We start from the raw sequence: 24,531 nt of genomic DNA, 5'->3' as shown, positions 1-24,531 counted from the left end.
CAGTACCATCAGAATGCTATACTGACCATTGTCCCCACACGCGACCTGGAGTGGACACCACCTCTTAATTGGCTTGATGTTGATCATAACGAATGGACAATCAAAATTAAAATCAACGTCGCAATTAAACACTGAACACTTTTTAAAACCTCTCGTTTACTGAAAAGAAATCGACAAAATTACATTGGATTTTATTGTAAATAAGCAATTTTTTTGCTCATACTCGCATTAGACTAGAGACAATCTTGCAGTTATCTGAGATTCCTATATTGTATTTGTATTTTAAAATTATTTATAATGCTGGGTGCGGCCCTACTCTTTTGACGGTGTAACCCCATATGTATTTAATAGTGGATTTACCTGTATTGGACGATTCACTCGAACCCCACGATTAGGGCTTTGAAGAGGAAAATCTTTGCAAAATATTTATCCTATAATTACCGTTGAAAACTTTCAAGTGCGAAAATACAATTTGAGTTTTTCTATGCGCAGGTGTGAAATATAATCATCTTCATTTGATGGTTATTGTTGTTTATAAATCTCAACAAAACAATAGTTTCATTACTAACAAGATGGAATTATATAGAATTCAGTATAAACAAAAATTTTGATATTCGAAAAGAGCGATTTAGGAATTAGATTAGGTTATCAAATTTTAAGTTTCTTGTGAAATTTTCTGTTAAATGTTGTGGATTTAAAAATTGTTCTATGTATTGTTTTTCTTCAAGATGGATCAATTTGAAGTAGGGGATATCTACCTTACGCGGGGTAAATTTTGCAAGCAAGAAGGCATTGGAACCACATTTTTAACACATGCAAAAGTGAATCTAATTCCTATAGATTCTTTTCTTACACTGTTAACAAATACGTTAAATTACGTACTAACACGAATTTGATGACAATTTAGGTTCTTTCTAGCAAGTTTTTAAAATACATTCCGTTGAGGTATGGGCATTCTTTACATTTAGTCGGTATGTTGTTTATTTTTTTATTTTGAAAAATTCTAAAATCTAATACAGCCTACAATATATTCAGCTTCATCGGAGCGTTTAAGCTTTGTCCAAAGTAATGGACGTTCGGATTGTGCATACTTATAACGAATAGTTTTTGTTATTCGTTTATATATATTCAGCATCAATATGATTTTTTTTTTTGATTTCGCCTGGTTTTGTAGAGTTGGAAGCGTCTTGTATATAAATAATAATATCATTGTGACAATTTCCTTTCCAAAATTTGTTTGACAATTCTCCATGAAATAGCGTGTATATTCTATTTTCTTAATATGTAGATTGTAATCATTGTCTTCTTGTTCGATTTGCGAAGAAGGGACTTCCATTCTATTTTAAACGCGAATCCATATCCTGCCCGGGCGTCTACATTGTTGATTAGAAAACTTCCTCTCGTTAAATTCTATGCATATATCGGAACTTGCCCAAATGAACCCGCATTTCCTTTGTTGGACTGGGAAATAGAAAGTTATTTTGACAAAGCAACATTTGTGGAGAGTTGGTTTTATTCTGTTCGAAAATAACATTTTTTTTTTGATTTGTCAAGTGTTTGTTAACTTTCTCATAGACAGCTTTTTGCATATTTATGTACACTTGCGACTTTACTCGTTGTTTATTGGAGGAAATATTAATTAAAAGTATGTACTGGTAATTAGCGTCGATAAAATTCGTTGAAAATGTCGTATTTTAGGAAATATTGCAGATAGGAACACCGTTTTTGTGGATTGAATATAATTGTATATTAAGTATGTGCCGGTCATATACTAGAAAAACACCAAGCTGTATGTGTGTGCTTATAATACGACGAAAGGATTTACCTTTCTGCATACTTGAGATTGTAGAATTTTTATATCAAATCAAGTATGTTGGCTAGGTTTAATTTGCCTTAATGACAATTCTGTATATCATAACTGTATGTAGAGTTTACCGAATTCAATATAAAAATTTAGTTATCTGAATCATCGATTCATATTGGACGTTCTGGTCGAGTAGAAATAATGTAAAACGATTTTTTGTCCTGCGCTTCTTACTTTTGTTACGTAAAAGGCATATAGATAAGTTTTCATTTCAAACCGAGAAAAATACTGATTCGAAATAGGTCGAACCTTTCCTCGGATAATTAATCAGTCAGGTATGGTTTGGCAATATTTAACTAACAGATTGCACTTTCTCGAAAACCTTTGATAATTTAAATTCGTTTATCACTCAAAATAGTCGTCTGCTTTATTATAAAGATTTTAATTACCCGGATGCAATCAGGTTTGAGCCTATCTATTGTTTTCTTTGTTTGTTTTAATTATTGACGTTGACGCAGACGTATTATTGTTTAACGTAATACGTAATAATCAACGTAATGTGGATTGACGCTTACGCCTTTATAAATGTGTGTTCGATATAGCCTTTGTTTATCTTAATCAGGTTATAATATAAAGAATGGTTAATTGAACATATAAGACTTTCGGTGGAGATATAGTCGCGAGTCGCTGTTCTTCGATCGGTTGTAGCATGTATGCTTTATTCGTTATTAGATAAATTAGTGCCAATACAGTGAAAGCAGTGATAGCATTATCATCGGTTATGGTATAATTGCCTTGCGATTAATACGTTAGACTAACTGTGCTGGTATTGCATGTTACATGTGCCATGTGTCTTACCATATGATCCAGCAATACGGCCCCCAGTGGAAGAAGATCAGTATTTGCCTTTTCTAGACCATTTTTCTATTGATAATAATATAAATACTCCATATGTTCCAGAAAAATGGTCAAACTTTTGTAAAATCGAATGGAAATTCAGTTTGAGCTAATGAAAAGCGTTCCGTATTTATATGCTGGTTGAACATATATACCGATATGTATCGGACATCCTAAAGTACGTGTTTATTGTTCAATTAGAATATAATGCAAACTCTTCGCAATAATATTCTATATATAAATATATAAGTCGTTATAGAGAGTAAATTAAAAGTAGCAATTATACAGAAATTAACATTAGAAATGTACGTCTCGAACTTGACAATATTTCTAATTCACTGTTAAACTTAACCGACTACCTTTGTTATTTTTCATTGTGTATATAATACGCTGGATTATGTAAGAATCATCTTTGGTCAGACTTGATTTGGAAAATTGAGTTGAACTTTATACCAGGTTATGGTGGATATATTACTTCGATAAAATTCGTTAATTTTTACTTGGAACTATATGTCATCATGTTGATTCGTTGAATATGTTAATGTATTGGGTTTATAAATGTAGTTGTATTGTACAACGCGTTATTCCTATTGTACGTCAATTCTGATCTGTATAGCTATTTAGGAAGCGGTTACTAATGGCACGGTTTCTCATAAATGTCTCGTCGTTATACACCGATGTTGCTAGTTTGCTACAGATGACTGAACTGCAAAATCCATGTCATATTCTATTATATTTTTAACAGTATAATACTTACCATAGTATTTATTATTGTCGTAGGGTATAGCGATGTACACGACTGCAATTATGCTATAAACATGAAATATAAAGCGATTATAGCAAAGGTACAACGTAAACGTGTATACGCGTGTTTTTAATTTTGTTTCGAAGGGATTCTAATGTCTAATTACGATCTCTCATATTATATTATTGCATTTTACACGATATATTTGTTGTAACTAGTGACAAAGATTTACGCAAAACTTAAATAAATTCTGATTAATGACCTTGTGTAGTATTGTTTATCCAAAGACTCTTAGTAATTGTTTCTTCAATGATAAATAAAAATATTTTCCATTCCAAATAATGGCTTATTTCATACCCGACGTTTGATAATAATAAAACATAGAAAGCGTAAGAATAAATAGAAAATGAAACACAGTCAATTTAGTTAATTAATCATTAATGTATTCATCCGAAATGGGTAGTGCATGCATTTGCTGTGGTCCTATATAAAAATGGTAGCCAAACGGTTTTATGCGATTTCTCATTTAGTATATGTTTTCGTTATTCGCCATGATTGGCCATTGATTACCCATATATTAAATTTATTTTCCTCTAACTTGAAAATCAAATTGTAAACAAAGTTCACAAATAGTAAGAAACAATTACCGACATCTAAATTTGTTTTGTTTATATCCTAACTCTAGTTATATAATGACATGAAAAATACAATAAAACGTTCTAACAATAAGTCGCCTTCTAACTCTGATACACGCTATCGTTATCTGAAACTTGACGTTAAACTTGAACAAACGCTGCAAGGTAAAAGTTTCCGATTAGAAATCGACTCTCAATAGTGATAATGCTTGAAATGTAATTTAATTTAACATCTTCTAACATTGAGTTTACGGACAAACAATTTTATTTTATTTATGTAGTAATAATAACTATGGATCCTATTAGAAGCTCTAATGTGTGAAGTTATAGTCAGCTTACAAAAATAAATTTCCGCGGAAGTATATGTTAATTAGAATATATTTAATGGAACTAAGAGATACCTCATCGGGCGCTTCAGAAGTGTATGTACCAAAATGGAGGAAACTAGTTTTGTTCTCCTACTTTACATCAAGTTGTGTGAAGGGAATGAAACCGATGGGCAGGGGGTATATTCACTTGGCTAACAAAGACAGTCCCCGGACTCGTAATAGAAGATACTCTTTATCGAACACTTCTTCTGCAGAGTATACGCGCGTAACTTGACATGTGATTTTTTTTGTTTTGAATACCCTACCATCTATGTATTTTGGGGTTTTTTATTCCCGTCTTTGACCACGTTTTGTAATTGGATAGTCGTTATTTAATCACCCGTACTATTTAGGAATCGTCAAGAATAGTGTTTTCATTTTCTGGCCTTTTGTGTAATCGTAAAAGCGGTACTCACTTCTCGATTTTTTGGGGTTTAGTTCCATGGATTACATTCTATTTGGAAAATGGTATCGTTGGTCTATTGCGCTTTTACTATTTAGATGGAAATGCATGGAAAACCCTTTAAAATAAAACATTCCGAATGTAAATAATCTGATTTGAAAATGCTGTTTGTTACTGGAATTGTCGGTAACATGCAGCGCGGAATTAGACCTTTGTGGTATGAAACCATAACATACGTCAAATTTTAAAATTTTAGGATTTGATGACGATTCAAATGTAAATGCATGGCAAAAACCTTCAAAACAGTTTAATGTAAATAAATAATCTGGTTTGAAAACACGGTACGTTACCGGTATTTTCGTTCACATGCATCGTAAGCTAATTTTCGTGGTCATGGTCGAGTAGTTTTATTTTCAGATCGACAGATATTTTCTCCATACTTGTGATTTACGGTATTTAATTATTTTAATTTAATCGAAAATGTGGGTTGCGAATGACCTTCAGACCCAAAGAGATAATTTTACTCATTTTCGATGAAATGTTCGTATCTCTATACTGATGAAATCATTTTCACGTGTCTCATTAAAAACCGGATCCACCCCTTCACGGAACGAAAGCGTATACGTTTTTGTGTTTTTTTGTGTCATTTACATAGCTTTGCCTTTTATGGTTGGTTGGTTAAGAAAGCAAGGAAACATAACATATAGTGTTATTTGCACCTAGATTGTGAGGACTTCTTAATTAAATGAAGGATAATATACTTTTCCGAATATTTCAGGATTGGCGATGGGTATCACCATCTGAATGTTCGTCGAGTTAGAGTAATTTTAGAGTATCTACATGGGGTGTGTACTAGGAGTGTATAATGAGGTAAAAACATTATTCAATACAGTCTAACTGGAATGAATAAATCTGTTAGCGCATGTTGTTTTAGACAGATATTGTAGCTGGTAAATGAGAAAACGCAAATTTTTGTTGTTTTATGTAACGTTATATTTATGTATTCAAGCGAAATCGACTTCGCTATAATTTGTTCGTGCCATATTAAGTGTTGTATTCAATGTATTGTTAATAATTTTCTTATAGTATTCCAGTCAGGGAATATTTGTTTATTTCGGGATTGGTTTTACCTGCCGTACCAATCGTATTTTACGTAATATGTAAATTGCCTAATAAACAACAATTAACATTTAAAGTGGATTGAACGATTGGCCACGCGTCAGTGGATTGTAATTTCTTTTTTTTTCTCAGCTAAGATTACCGTCGCCCGTTGTTTATGTTTTTGCCCTTCTAACCATGGCTTTAGTTTCTTTTTTCGCGGTCGTACTATCCGTACTTTAGTCGGTAATAATGACAATTCAAACGAGTATTCTATCTCACGCAAGCTCGTACATTCTCTCGCTCTTCTATTATCTCGCTTATTTTTTCTTAGCAAAGACACACCTTCGCTACGGTATAAGCTATATTATTGTGCCTAGTACACTACATTTGGCCATTGGTTGCGGAGGACCGCTGGTCGAGCATTGTCCGCTAAGCCAAATATTTTCGAGAGAATACGGAGAGGGAATTTTTTGAGAGCGATATGATACACGTTGGAGAAAAAAGAAAGCTCGCAATTTATATCAGCAGTTTTTTTTAAAGAAATTTTTGCGGTTTTAGGCATAAAGCGATTTGGACTAGTTCCAGTGACCGCGTTTACGGCATCCCGAGTAAAGCATTGAGTATAGGTATTCTTTAGGCAGGCATTATTAGTATAGGAATCAGTATATTACCTCTACGGTACTAGAGACCATCGCTGGACATACTATGTAATTATAGAAATATATGGTAAAATATCAGATATTGTTTTTCAAAGGCATGTTTATTGTGAATATTTCTGGCATCTAGTATTATGCCAATTGTGGCCCAACGTTGGCCGGATCTATAAAGATAACTGACTTATACAGAAGTTTCGTTATGTTGCCGCATATTGATGTCGACAGTATTTATCTATACTAATAGCACTAGAAACGCAAAGTTAGGTTATATTTATCATACATATATACCATCCATTATATTGCAAGGTTGTTAGCTGAGAACCTACGAAGGACAATAGCCAAACAGGGCGGGTGGGTCACGCTGTACGCCCCAATAAATACCAAGATGACAGGGTAGCCCATTTTGATTATTCGGCGCTAACAGTGCAGTTTAAAAACACGCTTTTGTTATGCGATCGAGCTTATAATGTAGTAGTATGCTCTCTCGCAATCACAGGAACGGGCAGTGTATATTTTGTTGACGCCTGGACTTTGTCAAAAACGTTCAATATTTTATTAAAAACGAAAGAATGACCGTTACTGCTATGTTACGATAAGTGAATTCAGATGATGCGAAGCGTGTATTAGCGCGCTCAACATCGGACATATCTGGGGCATTGAATGAGATCTACTTTCGGGAATTCACAAATTTTTCTGGTTTCTCAGGCGCGAATACTCAGATGTAACTTGATCCCAATGGTCATTAGTGCTTGGTATTTGGAAATTAAGGGTTTTTGGAAGCGCCGTTTTTACTTAAACTCGTGTATGGATCATAGATGAACAACGCCTCAGTTGAATGCTACAACGGTTTGCCATACTCGGCCGCGTATAAAGGCCCCTAATTTTGGACAAGGTCTAAATTTCAATTTGCGAATATGCCACCAACTTTTGAGAATGAGAAGAGACCGCATTGGTTAAATATTAGCGCTATAAAGCTCTATTGTATTTCGTATCGGATTTAGGTGGTATACTCGAACTTCGAAATAAAAATAAATGACTTCAAATTCGAACGTGGTTTTCGCACCTGGAAGTCATTGTATATATTCTAGAATTTTTGTGAAGATAGTGAAATTCTGAGTAGTGAAACTGCCTTTATGAAGTTTTAAGTTCAGCTAATTAATTCTTTTTTTGTTATTATTCATTACAGAATAATTTATAATAATTCCCGCACACGTATGAAGAAAGCGGGCATAGTAATTGTTCCTAATTAAAAATATATTATCTGATAGAGATTTAGTTTACCATAACTTCATTTATTTGCATTAATTTGTCCTTTTGGTAAGTTTAATTCTACTTTGTATATTTATAATATGATTTATAGCTGATTATAAACCACGGAAAACGTGTATGATAATACCAAAATGGTTTGCGTCATAAATTTTATTTTTCTGTTTTTTCGATGTTATGATCATCAGATGCGATAATACCTATTCGTCAGATAATTCATATTCGAAAAACAAGTTTGTATATGCTGTCATATCTCTTTTTTTTATGTGCGCAAAGTACAAGTAAAAATTCCATGTCCAGCGAATACCATGCGCCCCCGGGCAAAAGTCATACTGAAGAGGATACGCTACATGGCGCATAAACATATATCTCTCCTTGAAGCGAATTAATAATTATGTTAGATGTATACCACAGCATAACCTGGCTATAGAAATTTGATATTTTGAAATGGTTGCACTGCTTGCGGTTGCAAAATTCTCGTTTTTCACCTAATGTTTCATGCGGCCATTTCGAGAAATATAAATCTACATTATTATTACTAATTACTTGGTGCCTGGCTAAATTCGCGGTAGCACTAATACTTTTTCAAATTTTTCAATCCTTGTTCCTACATTCCATTGATACCTGCGTTAGGTGTTTAGGCATGGTTGCACTTGGATCGGGTTACAGAAATTTCGCGAGTAGTTATTTCGGCGTTTTGCAGTGGCATGCTATGATTCCTCACTAAATGGCCGATTTAAGAGTATCAACCCATGAAAGCATTTCAAAAAATTCCAATGCGAAATTAATATACAATTTTTTTGCAATTTTTCCGCGATATAAAAAATTTCAAATTTATAAAATCATTTTTTTGCAATTTTTTATTATTACATTATTTAAGCGTCCTGATCCATTTTCGAAATTGCACCTTTATTCCAATCGCTCAAAATATCTAAATCATTGTTTATCACTTTTATTGGCAAAATAATTGACGCTTGTTTTCGTGCACAATGACTAAGCAAGTCCCGCTCGCCTGTGATTTGCTCACTCGGGGGCGACGAATTTCGTAATAGGGATTCTAATATTTTTCAGCAAAAATAGTTTCACCTGTAAGCGCCATTGAGGTTTAAATGTCGGTGTGTTGTTTTATTTATGGTCCACAATCCGGTCTTCCTAAATAGTTTTTTTTAGTTTAAACGTTGATCTGTTACCTATTTTACGAAAGTATATTATGTTTAAATCTATTTCTTTTCGCTATTGTGCAATGGCAAACGGATTTTTGCGTTATCATTATCAATCATAATACCTAATCACCGCAGGCCGTCATTTTCATATTTACGTCGCTTAAACCAGTCGTATTCTGTTTACCGCAACGCTGAGACGTAAGATACGTCATACGAGTTTTACGTTTCTTAGTAACAGAAAATTTCTTTAAACTGTCATTTCAATTCGAGGTTTTGGTTTCGTCAAAAAATAAGAGAATCGCACCAATGCACAATTTACTTTTACAAGGCTTTTTTCATAGTCTGTATGAGTAAAATGAAACAGAATATGATTCACAAGATTTCGAGCATTTTGACGTGATGACCTCATGTTTTGAATCGCCCGCGTCGCCATCTTACTCGAAAAATTGCCAGTTTAGCCTAGTTTTTATAATTTCGTGAACATATAGATGTGGTTTCTGACAACAACCTGTCTCTCAACCTTATTCCGTAACAATATCCTGTTTTCTTTTTCAGACGAAGTATATTTGTACGACGAAGAGTTCCAACCCGCAAGTGGGGACTCTGCTTCCGCCCAAACCAGCGGACTGGGTGAAGCACCCGGGCTTCTCGCCCAGATTCAAGACGAAGATAACATAGGACAACTTCACGCCGTGCACGAAAAGTATCATCAGCTCAAGTGCGAATACAACACTTTGCGTAAGTAAATTATCACAAAATATGCAATGTCCCAAATGTATAGGACAATGCAAAATCTATGGTTGCGCAGAGCCCTGTTCCAAGCGAAAGGCATATGAATACGTCCAATAAAAATATGCGCAACTGGTGTTGCCTTTAAATTGAATATCGACGTGTCTCAGAATGATGAAAAGTGTGCCGTCAATCGAGTTCGATTTGACGGTCGCAAATTTGCTGTCTAACAAAATGAAAGCAATACTTTTTGACATGAATGTAAAATAAAATGTTTTCATATGCCACTAATTTAAATGGTAAAAGACATTTCCCCTTGAGAATATAAAAATTTGGGGCTCCCGAAGTATGCGAACCAAGATGGCGGACATCGGAACGTAACATGGGTAACAGGTTAGGGTTAGGTGATAATTTTTTTCCAATTTTCCTTATTGTAGTCCTATTATCAGTTCGAAGACTAGCCAAGAGCCTCCCGTAGTATTTATACCTAAAATAATGGCCTAACCCTAACCTAGTACACATATTACATTGCGATGTCCGCCATCTTGGTTCGCATACTTCGGGAGCCTACACTATATATCGAAATAATTTAGTTATGCGTAATAACGCTATCGCTATGTACCGTCCATTCGAAGTTCGTTTCCAGCAACCGCCCTTAGGCTATCCTGTACCTGCACGCGATAACAACCATCACTACTAACCAGTTCATGTACATTCCAGCTTAAATGTTTACTCTGCGGTTTAAGCTTCAAATCTCCGTGCACAGAAACACGTTCTCCAATCCGGATTAAGTTTCGTTGCAGTAATGAACTGTATAATACACTTGTTGATATAATACACTCTGCTGACACGGAAGCATAAATAAGAAAAAAATTGAAATAATAGAAAAATTACAAAAAGCTGTAAATGGGTTAGAATACATACTCATGTCATGCCTGATACTCATCACTTATTTTACTCTATATCATGTTTGGGCTAATGTTGATTCATGATTTTTATTGTTCTTCGTCTTATGGTATATCCAAACTATTTTGGCCATCATTAGATATTCAAGCTAGATCATACATGAACTGATCATTAACCAATATATAACTTCATATTTTATAGGTGGTGGCACTGGACACTCACCCGGCACATCTCTGGACCTGATCAGGCCACAAATAGCGAAGTCTGTCCTTGATATCATAAACAAACCAAAAGAGAAAAATCCAAGAGCAGTCATGTTAGTATTTTATTTTCAAGTAATCGGTTTTCGATTCCGAGTGAGTTTAAATCTATCCCATGTCCTCCAACTCACTCAGGGTGTAATAAATTGGGTAGGCAATGTCTTACCAGGAAGATTTTGGTCCTTCTAAACTAAGGACGCTCCTCACATAACGGTGGCTGCTTGTCTGGAACCTTGTTTGGAAGAAATGCGCATAATATCTCTCACAGAAAAATAAAGGAGTGTAATTATCTCTAATTTGCGATTTTTTTCAGAAAAGGAACAGTTATAGAGACAGAAGCTGATACAAGCAACGAACGTGCAAAGAGACTAAAAGCTTTGAAAGACGGAGCTCTAAGCTCAAAAGTTACACCAACTCGGTAAATATGATTTTTTATTCAATGCACCTCAGCTTGTAATAAAAACACATAATGCCATCTAGAATTGCTTAATTATTTCATTCGCGTTTATCATATCGCGTTTGCTCGTCTTTATCAGAAATATCCGGTTTCGTGGCGGCATCCAACACCGCGGCAAAGATCGACTGAATGTTTTCGATACTGCAGCAAAGAAATATGGATTCACCGTCTGTGCATAGGTTGTCACCGAGCGTATCGCCGCCTATGGCGACTACAATCACCCCACCCCCTGTGCTCACATTCATAAAGCAAGAAACTGATGACGAAGAACAGCAAAGCATGACGGAACCAGCGGCACCAGTGGTAAAAAACATAAAACTCGAAGAAACAACGCCGGAAGAAAAAGTGCCCGTGCATTTTAAACTGCAAGATGATAGCACTGATTCTGAAATGCTAAAACAAAGGTTAGATATGTACTGGAAAGGAATGATAAAATACCAGCAAATGCTTCAAAAAGAACAATCCAATAAATTAAACAACGAATCCCAAATACTGGATTATCAAAACGCGAGCAAAAAAACTGATGGGGGGGAAGTTTTATCAGAAACAAATATATTAGAAAAAGCAAAAAATGTGGTTCAAAAACTAATTGAAGACGACCATACAACAAAAACGACAACTACGAAAGAACAACCTCAAATGCCATGGCCAAGTTTAACCACAATAGCTGCCAACAAACAGTTAAGATCACCAAAAAATGGTCAAACGAATCACATCAGCAGCTTGCCACCTTCCACCATGAATAACGTTACATTACAACAAGCATCCCTGCTGTCCCAACAAGCCATTGCCACCATGTTATCTCTCCTAAACATGCAACAACAACATTCCTCAAACTTTGGTTTTGGCAGTATACTCCCCCCACCACCTACACTTGGCCATTCTAGCGGAATTGCAGCCATTGCCTCAACTACCTCAAATCCATTTCAACCTCATACAAGCACTGTAGGTAACAAACCCTCTTCTACTACCTCTACTAGTATTGCCTCAGGTACCCCTCGCAACCTCTCTCACTCTCCTACCTCTCATAATAATAATAATAAAGAAGATACTCGTAAAAACCCTCATGAAATGCCGCTGGACCTCTCCATGCCTTTGACGGGTAAAAAAAGATCTCACGACTCAATACCGAAGCTGCTTGCTAAGTCTGTATCACAACAGGATTCAAAATACGATCGGCCGCTGTCGCATGGAAACACAAATAAAGATAAGAAAAATAAAAATCCAGTTTCACTAGCCAGCATACAGAGCAATTTCCCAAACCTCCTAAATAACCAATCTCAAGCAAAATCTGCACAAAAAGCTGCTCTTGAGGCCCACATTCAAAATGGACTGGCCAATGACGTTATCCCTGCCGCTAATGGGCCTTTCACTTCCCTTTATCAAAAACACGACAACCCAGGACATATGATCCAAGCTGCTTTAGCAGTAGCCGGTAACAAGACGTTAAATGAATTGACCCAGGGTAATGTACCCCCGCTACCAATTCAACAATGGATATTAGCTGCGGTCTCAGCTCAGAAAATGCAACAAATGGCGCTCAACCAAATCTCTCTTTTTCGACAATGTCAACAAGCGGCCAGTCAACCAGATCCTCCCAAAAAGCGACAAAAAATGGTGAGATTTGAACTTTTTTACGAAAAAAAAAAAACTGAAAAAAATGAGACTAAACATAACATAAAATTTCTTTTTTAGGACAATGGTGTCTCTCCTTATCAACATTTTGGATCTTCTCATGCAGGGATTATGCAAACACAAACTGGAAATACATACTCTCAACCTCCTCAGAATCCAAGTCGCCACTCTCCTGCCAATCCCCACTTCACTCCAAATCGACCAAATAATTTTTCATCTTCCAACAATAGAAGTCCCAAAACCTCAGCTTCCCCTACTCTTTCTCCCGATTCCACTCAAAGCCAGTCTGGAAAACGCTATAGGCGTTACGCTAAACCCCCCTATTCATACGTATCCCTCATCACTCTCTCCATTCTTTCTTCCCGTGAAAAGAAACTCAGACTCTCTCAGATTCTGAGAAGGATATCTGAGATGTTTCCATTTTTTAATGGGTCCTATCAAGGCTGGAGAGACTCAGTTAGACACAATCTTTCACAGAATGAATGCTTTGTTAAGGTGAGTTCAATAGAATATAATTTTTCATATTTATCATTCTAAACTTCGAAGTAGTCAGTGATTAGCTTGAGAGTATTTTAGGATGAAGATTCAATTGGAATTTGCAGAAATTTTTTTGCGAATCATTCTCTTCATTCAGAACCTCCTATTTCCTTGAGGATTCAAACTTTTGGACACTCCCAAAAACTTAGAGATTGTGTGTGTCCATAGGTCTTAGCATAGTGCTGAAACTTATCTCAGAAGGTTACAGATGTATTACTCTAATAAATTTCTCATGTTAAGAGCATAATATGTTTCATACATGCAATTATTTAGCTTGCTCTGAAGAACCATAAAAAAGCAATTTAGTTTTCAATTATTACAATGAATAAACACTTTTATTATTTTTATTCTACATAGATGAATACACAGTATGTAGTTTTTTGCAACTTTTTTTTCAAATTGACTGATTATTTATCTCAATTATTTACAGGTATTGAAAAACCCTTATCGGCCAACAGCAAAAGGAAATTTCTGGACTGTTAATCTCAGTTCGATACCTCACGAACTTTTGCTACGACAAAACACATTGGTGTCAAGATATGCCCAAGATTCTGGTTATCGCTATCGCAAAGATCTTTCAGAAGTTTTCGATCTCAGAACAGGAGCTTTGAAGGTATCTGTCCCTCGTCATTTACTTCGAGAATCTGGGGATTCGAATATGTCAGCACTTTCCGAGGATCCTGCAGCGGTAATGGAAGCGATTCTTTTGGAAGAAACGAGTGAGGATGAATCTAATGATTATAAGGATAAAATCTCACCGGAAGTTCGCCAATTTACGCTTGAGGATCTGTTTAATCAACAAGAGGATGGAGAGGAAGATTCTCTATTATCATCTGGAAGAACTAGAGGAAGATCCAAGCCAGTGTTGCATCATGCATCTCCACCTCAACCACCAACGATTCTGCCTCAGTCATTTTCACCTTCACTTTTTCAACCTGGCAACCCATTTATGACTCAGACTCGCGACAGTCCTTCGATGGTTCACGACATGCAAGCTTCACTTCAGAATCGTGCTTTAGATGCACATGCACATAGTTTTGCAAATTTGAGGATGCTACCACAGTCACTTCTACCAGGAGCAACTCCGCAGATTCCTTTGGCTTTGTCTAACGAGTCTCAAAATCCTTTCGCTGCAGCACAAACGGCATTACTTAGTAAAGCCCTTGCAGCAACACAATTTCAAGGTCTTCCGATGTTTCAAAAAATGTTCTATGCGAACCAGATGCCTCAAAATGGCGGAGTCACGCCTTTGTCGTCATACAATCCACCACTTTCGAAAACCCCATCGCCCCCGGCAACAAGTATAAGTCACATCAGTCCAATACCAAGAAGGGCAACACCAAGTCCGGCTAGAAACAACAACCAAGACCAAGAGAGCGGACAAAATACATTTCCCGATCCTCCTTCGTCTTTGAAGAAAAATAAACGCAAAGGAGGACAACCAGTGCGTTGTACGAATGATGACAACAGTCCAATGGTTTCTGCAGTTGACAGTTCAGTCTCTCCTCAAATCTCGTTCACACTCCCGGCTTCTACGTCGTTGGCGACCCCTTCGAGGACCTTTTCGAGTGAGGCTGATTCCATCGCTACTTCGATCAATCAATTCTCGTCCTCAATAATGTCGTCATCCTCATCGAAAAGTCAGACTTCTACCTCACCTCGTCACGACGATTCTTCTGAATTTGAAGAAAATCGTCAAAACATGTATTCGATCAATCGTCACGAAACACAAGCTGCGACTGGAATCTCTGGATTTCAAGCGCTCAGAATGTTTGGTACTCAATCATTGTAGATTGAGAATACCTACTCGGAAGATGAAGTCTACTTTCATAGTTTACTATAATACTGGTTGGAGTATTTACCTGTATTTGTGCTTAATTTGAAAGACTTATTTATACTGAATACCTCATTTTTTGGTTAATTACACGTCACCTCTCAACATTTTACGCTGTAAATATTTGCCTTTATAATTTTTTTTTAAACTCAGGTATCCTGTTATTGCTTGTATAGGCTTCATTGATCATCTTTAGTCACCATACAGAAGCCAACATTGCTAATTGCCGATATAAATATATTATCATTAATATTATGTGCCTTTTATGTTTCAGTTTATTCCCAAAGTGCTCCTTTTGAACATTATGTTGCCAATCTTGATTTTTCTGGTGCTTTACGAATCCGATTTTGGTGCCTTTTTGGAAAGTGTTCCCAATTATTTTTTGTTCTCAAGGGGAACATAACAATTGTTCGCTTTGAGGCAAATTTACAGTATTGTACTGTAAAATTCCTTTTCGAAAATTAGCATTGTTTTGCTTATGTAGCATATTGAGAATTAATAATTAATGGTACTAATTTTTGTATAATCATATATAGGTGCTTTTTAGGCTCTTTCCATTGTTCCCAAACTTGTATATATTTTCCCTATAATACCTACTTTTCATATTTTTTTTTGCCATATCTCAGTCAGAATGTGTTTGCTACAATCGGAATTTGACACTCTAATAACAATCCCTATTAATATAAATGAATGTCTTCGTATATATAGAATTTGGTCAGCCCTTAATTAGAATAAAAAATTCAAATTTAAATATTTTGAGTTGTGCATACTGCATTGTGGTCTAGTTTTTTAGCTTTTGAACCCAAGAAATACTTTTTTTATGTTTGTATTTTTGACATATTTTTTCATAACAGGCTAAGAACTTGTCCGCAGACACTTTTCTAACGGGAAAATGCGTATTTAAAATTTTAATTTATCAGCTCGCATCAATATCATATCCTCCATCAGGCTCTTACTTACGTCCATATAAAGGCTGCTTATTGCAAAATACAATACCTCAAATGGATTTTTAATTTGTTTTTTTTCTTTTCATTTTCGTGTTACACTATAAAGACACAACATGGCTACCTCAAGTCAAAAATTTAAAAATCGAGTGCTGCAATGCTAAGTCCATAAACAAAAAACCTCTTTTCACCTAGACACTGTTTTCTTTTGTGGCTATTGTGTAATTAACAAATTTAACTGCTTTATCAAACAAAAACACAGATAAAGATATATTACTCTAAATTCAAAATTTGGCCTAAAAATTGCCTATTGCAATTTCCCCTATAATAATAGATTTACAATCCTCGACCAAATATAAGCCATAAATGATTTGATTCCTCTACCATGCTCGTCCAAAATTTAAAATTTTGCGGGATTTGAACAAAAACATATCTGGCTGACAATGTCACTTTGATCAAATATGATAATACCTATATTTTTTTTGCCACAATAATTTTGATTTCTTTTCTATTATTTTTTATATTTATTTCTACTTTTAACTCTATAACAACAATAATTGTGCCAATATCTTTGCCGGGCCAACAAATACACATAAGACTTGATCATTACACCTCTATGATTTTTTGTATTTTCACATAACTATATTGCTATTATTGCAATATAGTATTTTTCGTAATGGAATTTAATAATAATAATAATACAGACCTCATTCCTATTTTTCCTTTCACTGCCAAACAGCGAGTTACCTTTTTTTTTTCTTTTTTTTTTGAAAAAGTAGTGGTTTTTAATGTGTTTTTTTGTTACTGATAACCTCAATATTGGAGAATTGCAAAATTATACTCATTTTTGATTATTGAATAAGTTATGACAAATCGCATTCAATTTTAACAGTCTGTCATTGGTGTTCCACTCTTTGAAGCACCTAGACTCGTAACTCCTAACTGCGCTCAGAGATCAATCTCTTGTATTTCTGAGTGAGTGTGAGTGACTTTGCTCATGAAAAAATAGTCTTCCTATTCGTTATTTGAGAAAAAATTCAACAAGCAAAGCAAAGCGAAAAATTCAATCGTTTACCCAGAGTATATTCTTATTTTACAAACCATATTATTTGATGAGGAATTTCAGTTTTATGGCAATTATTGAGTATGGAGATTAATGTTTCACTTTTCTGATTTTTCTTTTCAAACTCGTTAAAAAGTGCCTTTTCTTGGAAATGCAGTAATCTTTTTTTTGTGTGAAATAAACTACCTGAATACTGGCTGAAATTTATTCTGTGTCGTTATTTGAGTTTCAGATGAAAGGCTTGTGCTTACTTACCAGTTAGGGATGGACATATGGTTCATATTGCCATTTGAATGGGCATTCAGTAGTGGGCATATGGGCTAGACATCGGCCTGATTGTTCCACCTTGACAAAGTGAACTATTTCCATAAATGGCTAAATATGTAACCATGCAAATTGAGTGAAACTGCCACTTTATGAGTATTCTGTGCTTGTTAAACTGGGCATCATTCATTTTTTCCATTCCCACCCAAGTTAGATTAACATCTAAAGAAACATGTGGGATCTGATCGTGTGAATTACCTTCAAAAACATTGAATGTGGTATATTTTTTTGGAGCGACTGATAAAAAGTGAAAGTCTGTCTATAGGCTATGCTTTGAGTGTACAAGACATACTTTTGCGTAATAGACACTAATATTGATTGATTTATAAATGGGATAGAAATGTATATTGCACCAGACACGATCTAGTTCTAGGGTTGAGTTAACATTTAGGTAGTTTTCGTATTCTTGGAACTTTACAAAATTTCTGAAATGTTAAGATTTTGTTGAATGCTGTAATCAACACTTATCATGGCAAGCAAGGTCTTGATAAATTTAATATTGATTATTTGTCTTCGAAATAACCATCCAAATTTCCTTTCTGTTATTTCAGAAAATCTAAGCAATATGAACCAGAATTTAATACTGACGATGAAGATGGGCCAAAATTGAGTGAAGATGGGTGGATCATACGAAAAAGAGGTCGCCCTAACCTTACCCCACCCCAAGCGAAGGGCAAAAGAAACAAGTCTCCAGAAAAACTCAACGATGATGCATCTGCAGAAGCTGAAAGTGGTTCTGAGAACGCAACTGGGGAGCGGAAAAGTAATCAGATTTTTTAATATTCTTTTGAACCTCCGAGCTTGTTTCTCTTAAGAATGTTTTTGGCTTTTAAAATCTGTTGGCTGTGAGCTCTCACCCGTTTACTGACTGTAACTACCAGCCAAAAAATGATGCTAAAACTTCAGTTTTGTGACGAACTACTGACAACAACATGAATTTTTAAAGCATCATATATTTATTGTCATGTAGTTCTGACGGAATTTTTCCTTTTATTTCAGGGCCAAGAAAATCTGCACCAAAGAAAAGAATTTCTTATAATACAGATGAAGATTATGAGGTTTGTACCGTGCACTGTTTTGAATATATATAATTCTTTAATCGAAGTGACTACTGGTGATTCATTAAAAATGGACCAGACCATGGCAAGTCTATCACCTACCCAACTATAGTCTGAGGTCTGGTAAGGTTTACAAATTTTGTGTTTATCATCCATTTAGGATCGAAAATTTATTGGTATTCCTCACGGTATGATGCACCCATTTGGACGCCGTACAAGCAAGCAATGTTGACAAAATCTCCCCATTTATACCTTAATGAAATACTCAAATCCATTATTTGACAGGCATTTTTCTGGTACTTTTATTGGCGTTTATTTTTAACTCTTTCAAAATTCATTATTAGTACCTAAATTTAATGTCCTGTTTTTTTATTTTGAAATCTCATCCACAATGTCTATCAAGAAACTTGTATATAATCGTATTTTGATGCGGATTAGGTATCATCATGTATGATGACATAAATCTAAAATTCTAAAAATTTGCCAGAATCGAAAATTCAATGTATCAAATATTAATCTTGTACAATGTATGATTAATTAGAGTGGAGTGTACCTAACTGCTCCTTCTTCCTCTCTGCCCATGCATCAGTGTATCCATATACTGTCCGCAACGCCACTGTCGAAAGAATCAGAACGACTGTATTGAGAGATTCGAAGGCTTCACATCACGCTTTCACGAATTTTTTTCTCTAACTTTTGATTTACTGCTCGTCTGAGGAAGTCTGCCTTTGGTTAGATGAAACTTTACATAATACTTGTGATTGTGAAAGCATGACACAAGACCTTTGAATTATTTAGAATTTCCTAGTCTAGGATGGTTTTAAACATTCTTATTTCCATTGCAACATTCCAAATTTGTTGGAATTGAAATTCTGAATTATCCTGATTGGGACTGTAATTTCAGACTTTCAATGATGACAAAATAACTTTATACTAAAATTCAAAAAGCAACATTTTACTAAACTTTCCCAAACAGCCCATTAAGGAAGGCTTGTCCAACTTGGGAGTCAAGAGAAATTTTTTATTGTCTCGAGTTTTATTTTGTTGGCAATTGTAAATTTTCTTAAACTCAACAGTTTTGGTCAGAGAAAGTCAGAATTATTTTTACCTTAATCACGAAATGCAAAAAAATAACCCAATATAATAATATAGCCTGATGAAAATGATGAAGTAACAAAAGAACGTAATCAACCAAGAAGACGAAGTAGAAGTGCAACGTCATCAAATAATGATGAGGAAAAGACAAAATCTCCGCAAAAAATTCCACCAGCGAAAAAACCTCGGAAGACTAATGAGCCAAAACCACGAGCTCTTGTCAAGTGAGTAAAGATATTTTTTATCGCTCACTCTAAACAATGTCCTGATATTTAACAATATGTGAGGCTACTATTTTTAAAAGTACCAGCATCTTTCCAATTCGGCATTGCCTACCCAATTTGTTACACCCTGGGTGAAGTGGTGGGCATCAACATTATGTTTATGTCTTGCTTAACAAAATGTTGGGGGATTTTCTCACATAATGACATTATCTATTTCAGAGGTCAGCTTTTTAGTACTTCTGGGCTAATTTTGGTTTTAAATATTTCCAAAATCATGAGATGTGCAACATAAAATGATTTTTGCTGACAGCTGTATTTTTTGAAAGTTTTGAATATGCAATATGTTATAAATTAGAACATATTCAACAAAATAACTACCACTAAAATTACATTTTTACCAGATTTGATAAAATAATAATCAGATATAAAGTGGGTAATTCATTTTTCTTAGCAGTAAACTGTTATTAGCAAATACCAGTATTCGTATTTATAACTTTTTCAAATGAAATTATCACCACCTTAGTGGATAGTTTAATTCAGAAGATATTTCAAAATCTTTTCGTCTCAGGAATATTATTGGTCGGCAATTTCAGTAAACGACAGTTTAATTGGATTTGAATAATTCAATAGGAATTCCTGACCTATGTATAGAATATATTTAAAGTTTCGTACTTTGAACTCTTTGTTTGCAAATTAAAAATTATTTCGATTTTTTTTTTTGCAGATTGGTGAAGAAGCTGGGTGCTGTAAGATATTATAATTTTTGTTTGTTCGTTGTCATTTTAATACCCCCGCCAAAATGATGAATGGGGCTGAGGGAGCTAGTTTGAAATCACAATGGTTTCGACTCTAGCACTGCAGCCACCCTAACACACGGCACCTACAATTTGTCTGTTATGGGTCAAGATAAACTCATACTCGGACAAATGATATGTCATCATGGAATTATATTCAAAATGCACTGTATAGTTCAGTCTAAAATATTGTCAAACCCCCTGTTTGAAATCCAAAATTAACCACCACCCATATTTTTTAAACAATTTACATTTTTAGATAAAACCAGATACATTTGTTGCCTTGCGTCCTGGCCGTAAAACTGGAGATCAGCCAATTATTGGCAAAGTTGTTACGGCAAAAGAAAACGAGATCAACGTAGTGTATTACAAGGGCGATTATAATGAACCATGGACTCCAATCACCACTATGAATCAAGATGATTCCGAAGGGAAACCACTGGTTGAACCTATTGCACAAAGAAATATAATCATTGCTGGTTTTACTCTCACCAAGGCAGGAAAATTGCCAGCTAATATTAAGGCAGCATTGAAAAAGGCAATGAAGACTAGCGAGTAGTTACAACTGTGACATTTCTAGTACATCAAACCTCGTGCTGAATTATTGAATGAGTTTAACAGGGTACGTGCCCCCATACTTTTATGATATAGACATCGAAAGAGACCATGGGTTTTTAGAAGGTGTCATTTCCTCACTTTCTATAACTATTTTCACTTGGCAATGTTGCAATTCAACAATATGTTGAAATTTGAAGACATTCATCAACTTCATCCAAACGATGTCTCTACCGCTTGGAACTACTCTTCCATTTTTTATTCAACGATTTATACACCTTTAACTACAAGTGAGGCTCTGTACAAGCAGCCACTCTAAGTCTAACACCTAAACCATCATGCCATCAAAATTGGTAAACAACTTGAATTTTTGCATTCTACCAACAACATATTCCAATTTCTCTATTACAAAATAGCAATCTTTAACGTCATGAAACTGCGGATTAAGTAAAACAAAAACTTTTCCTGATTATTTGAAAATGTCTGAATATCACGACTGCTTCAAATGTAAATGTGAAATGTTTGTATGGCACTGACTTCAGAGTTGAGAAAAATTAACACCAGATTCCAAACTCACCAAGTCATTTAAAAACAACCACAGCTCCAATAAAACTAAGATTTGATAACAAAAACTTTGGTGTATGCAAGCAGTAATAATTTGTCTTGAGAATGAATGGTTCATTTAATGCTTTTTCATTTCATGTCAGATACTTTAACTTCAATTGTTAAATCAAAAGTCTGAACTGCAAATCCAGAGAATTCAAAATTTTGAGGTGTTAGAAAATATGACAATATAAATAATAATAATATGCCAACTCCGTGCCAAACCTGGCTATAAAAAAGACAGATGCAAAATTGTGTAATTTATCAAGTACATAACTGCCTACTTTCATTGTAATAACATTGGCAGTAACATTTGTCTAAAATATATCCAGCTCAGTTGGAACATGATTGAGGTAAAAACATGCGTTTTGAGATTCTGTAAAAAGTAAAAAATTTTGACTCCGATTGATACAACTATTAATCCCGCCCTGACGAATTGACCTTTTCAATCATATTTTATTTTGCTTACATAACACTTTGATGGTCAATCATCATTAAACTCATGGCATAATAGCTATATGCCTCACGTTGAACAAATTTTTTGAGAGAATTATGATTGTGTCCAGAATTCAATTATAAGACTAATTTGTGAAACTTGGATTTGATGTAATTTCGAAAAGTGAACTTATTTCTACTTTGTTCATAAGCATCAGTGCACACAAACTGTACAAAATTGTTTTGTATGAAGCTTTACAATTGGTGATATTCTTTTGAATAAATTTCATAACATGGGTATGTGTGAAAAAAAATTGAGAAACGTATTGTCAGGTGTTGAATACATTGATACCTTTTTAGTGATTCTTATCTCAACATGATTTTCCTTAGGCAAACGAAAAAGCTTTACTGCCCATCAACCTAGCAATCATTCTGAACCTATAGACTCTGAACTCCGAGCAATTTAAAAAACATCTTCAAGACTCTGGTGCTTTAGCAAAAATTTCCACTCGCACTTAACGCTGAAGATAATTTCGACACCAAACACCAATTTTAAATTACAAAAATGCTTCTTAAATTTCGTGCTGATGATGCATACTCAACTTGATGCTTGGAGTGTCTTTTGGAAATCTCAATTCCTTTTTTAAATACTAATTCTGACTCTCAGAAGTTCAAGAATACGACCTCTGCTCTAACTCCTATATTAATAAAAAAAGTGACAATTTAACACCCCTGTTCATCAATCTTCACTTACAATCTTTTCATAGATTTAATGACATTAGCAGAGCTCCAAACAGAATTCTGATCTACAATGAACTGGTACTTTCAAAGACTCTTCTGATAAGAAATGCAGAAACACACGAACAATCTTGTCAGGTTTACTATATATTGTGTGTATGAGAGGTGGAAGAATGAAAGAATACAATAAAGTGCAAATGGAAGTACAGCTAGCTCAATTAAGGTAGAACACCTTGGGTTTTATGTGCAGTGAAAGGTTTTGGCGACAGCTTTGCTGGAATCATATTGTAAGATTTTATTTAGCATTGATAATGCCACACTTGGCATCACTTTGTTAAAAACATGCAAGTAATACATTGCTAATTTTAGGCATTATGTGGTAGCATAAGAATTGTCTGTAGGTTTCACAGCTCATCTCGTAACAGGTTTAATATATTGGTTAGATAATGCAGAAACAGATATACCGGTTTTATCATTTTTAAATATTGCAAGATAAAAATTAAAGCGTTAATAGCAAACTGATAGGGTGGATATTAAGACTGTTTCAAATACAATTGAACTTCAAAATTTTGAATAGTATAAAATAGATACCATGGCGCCTTTCATAGAAAACATTCATATATATATCAATTTGCCTAATACGCTGCATCAGTAACCACTCTGCTGTTCATGATATAAGTCTTACAATGGACTATTCTATGAAATGATACATAATAATAAAAACAATCTCTAAGCTGAGACAACTGTAGCATGGAATTAAGTAAAGCAGCTCTAATATACAAAAGAAAATTCCACAAAACCTCACTAAAATAAAACTGACTGGAAGAGGAATTCAGCCATTTCTCAGTTTCATAAGACATATGTTTTTGATGAAAATCCAAGGTATAAAGAAATTATATCTACTGAACCAGAATATTAAATATGTAAAGTGCTGAAATTCTGAATGTTTTTATTTTATGGATGAATATGATTTAAAACGCAATTTGGTTAATTTCACATAGGGTAAATGTAATGTGATTTGCTGAAAAGGGAGGGATGAGAAAAGCTTGACATTTCAAAATAATATACACTGAACGATAAAAAGCTAGCTATGATTTAACATACTAAAGCAAGAAAGAGTGCAATGCACTTGTATTGTGTGAAAATTGATATGTAGCTTTGTAGTGTTTAAAAATAACAAAGTGATATCAATTTAAAGCGAGCATAATGGACAAAAGGTAACACAGTATAAGCGAATACGAAGCTGATTATTCAATGTAGTGTTTATTCATATGATGCACTTGATCAAATATAGAATTCTAC

At 34.7% G+C, this 24,531-nt stretch overlaps 2 protein-coding genes across 2 annotated transcripts in view; both read left to right on the top strand.

The window, feature by feature from the left end:
* Window positions 1-22,791, top strand: part of LOC120340527 (uncharacterized) — a 47,928-nt gene extending 25,137 nt beyond the window's left edge. The window contains exons 4-11 of the mRNA XM_039408801.2: window positions 9,594-9,776; window positions 10,875-10,989; window positions 11,247-11,351; window positions 18,279-18,490; window positions 18,727-18,785; window positions 19,938-20,104; window positions 20,829-20,850; window positions 21,158-22,791. Of these exons, the coding sequence (XP_039264735.2) occupies window positions 9,594-9,776; window positions 10,875-10,989; window positions 11,247-11,351; window positions 18,279-18,490; window positions 18,727-18,785; window positions 19,938-20,104; window positions 20,829-20,850; window positions 21,158-21,457 (1,163 nt within the window). The 3' untranslated portion in view covers window positions 21,458-22,791. The remainder of the gene's footprint in view (window positions 1-9,593; window positions 9,777-10,874; window positions 10,990-11,246; window positions 11,352-18,278; window positions 18,491-18,726; window positions 18,786-19,937; window positions 20,105-20,828; window positions 20,851-21,157) is intronic.
* Window positions 11,557-17,626, top strand: LOC120340517 (uncharacterized). The gene is made up of 3 exons (XM_039408792.2): window positions 11,557-13,007; window positions 13,086-13,520; window positions 13,993-17,626. The coding sequence occupies exons 1-3, from the start codon at window positions 11,595-11,597 to the stop codon at window positions 15,352-15,354; spliced, it is 3,210 nt and encodes a 1,069-aa protein (XP_039264726.2). The 5' UTR covers window positions 11,557-11,594; the 3' UTR covers window positions 15,355-17,626.
* Window positions 22,792-24,531: the final 1,740 nt, after the last annotated feature.

The sequence above is a fragment of the Styela clava genome, chromosome 14 (assembly GCF_964204865.1).
Source record: "Styela clava chromosome 14, kaStyClav1.hap1.2, whole genome shotgun sequence".
NCBI lineage: Eukaryota > Metazoa > Chordata > Ascidiacea > Stolidobranchia > Styelidae > Styela > Styela clava.
This window is presented reverse-complemented; position numbering and strand designations above follow the sequence as displayed.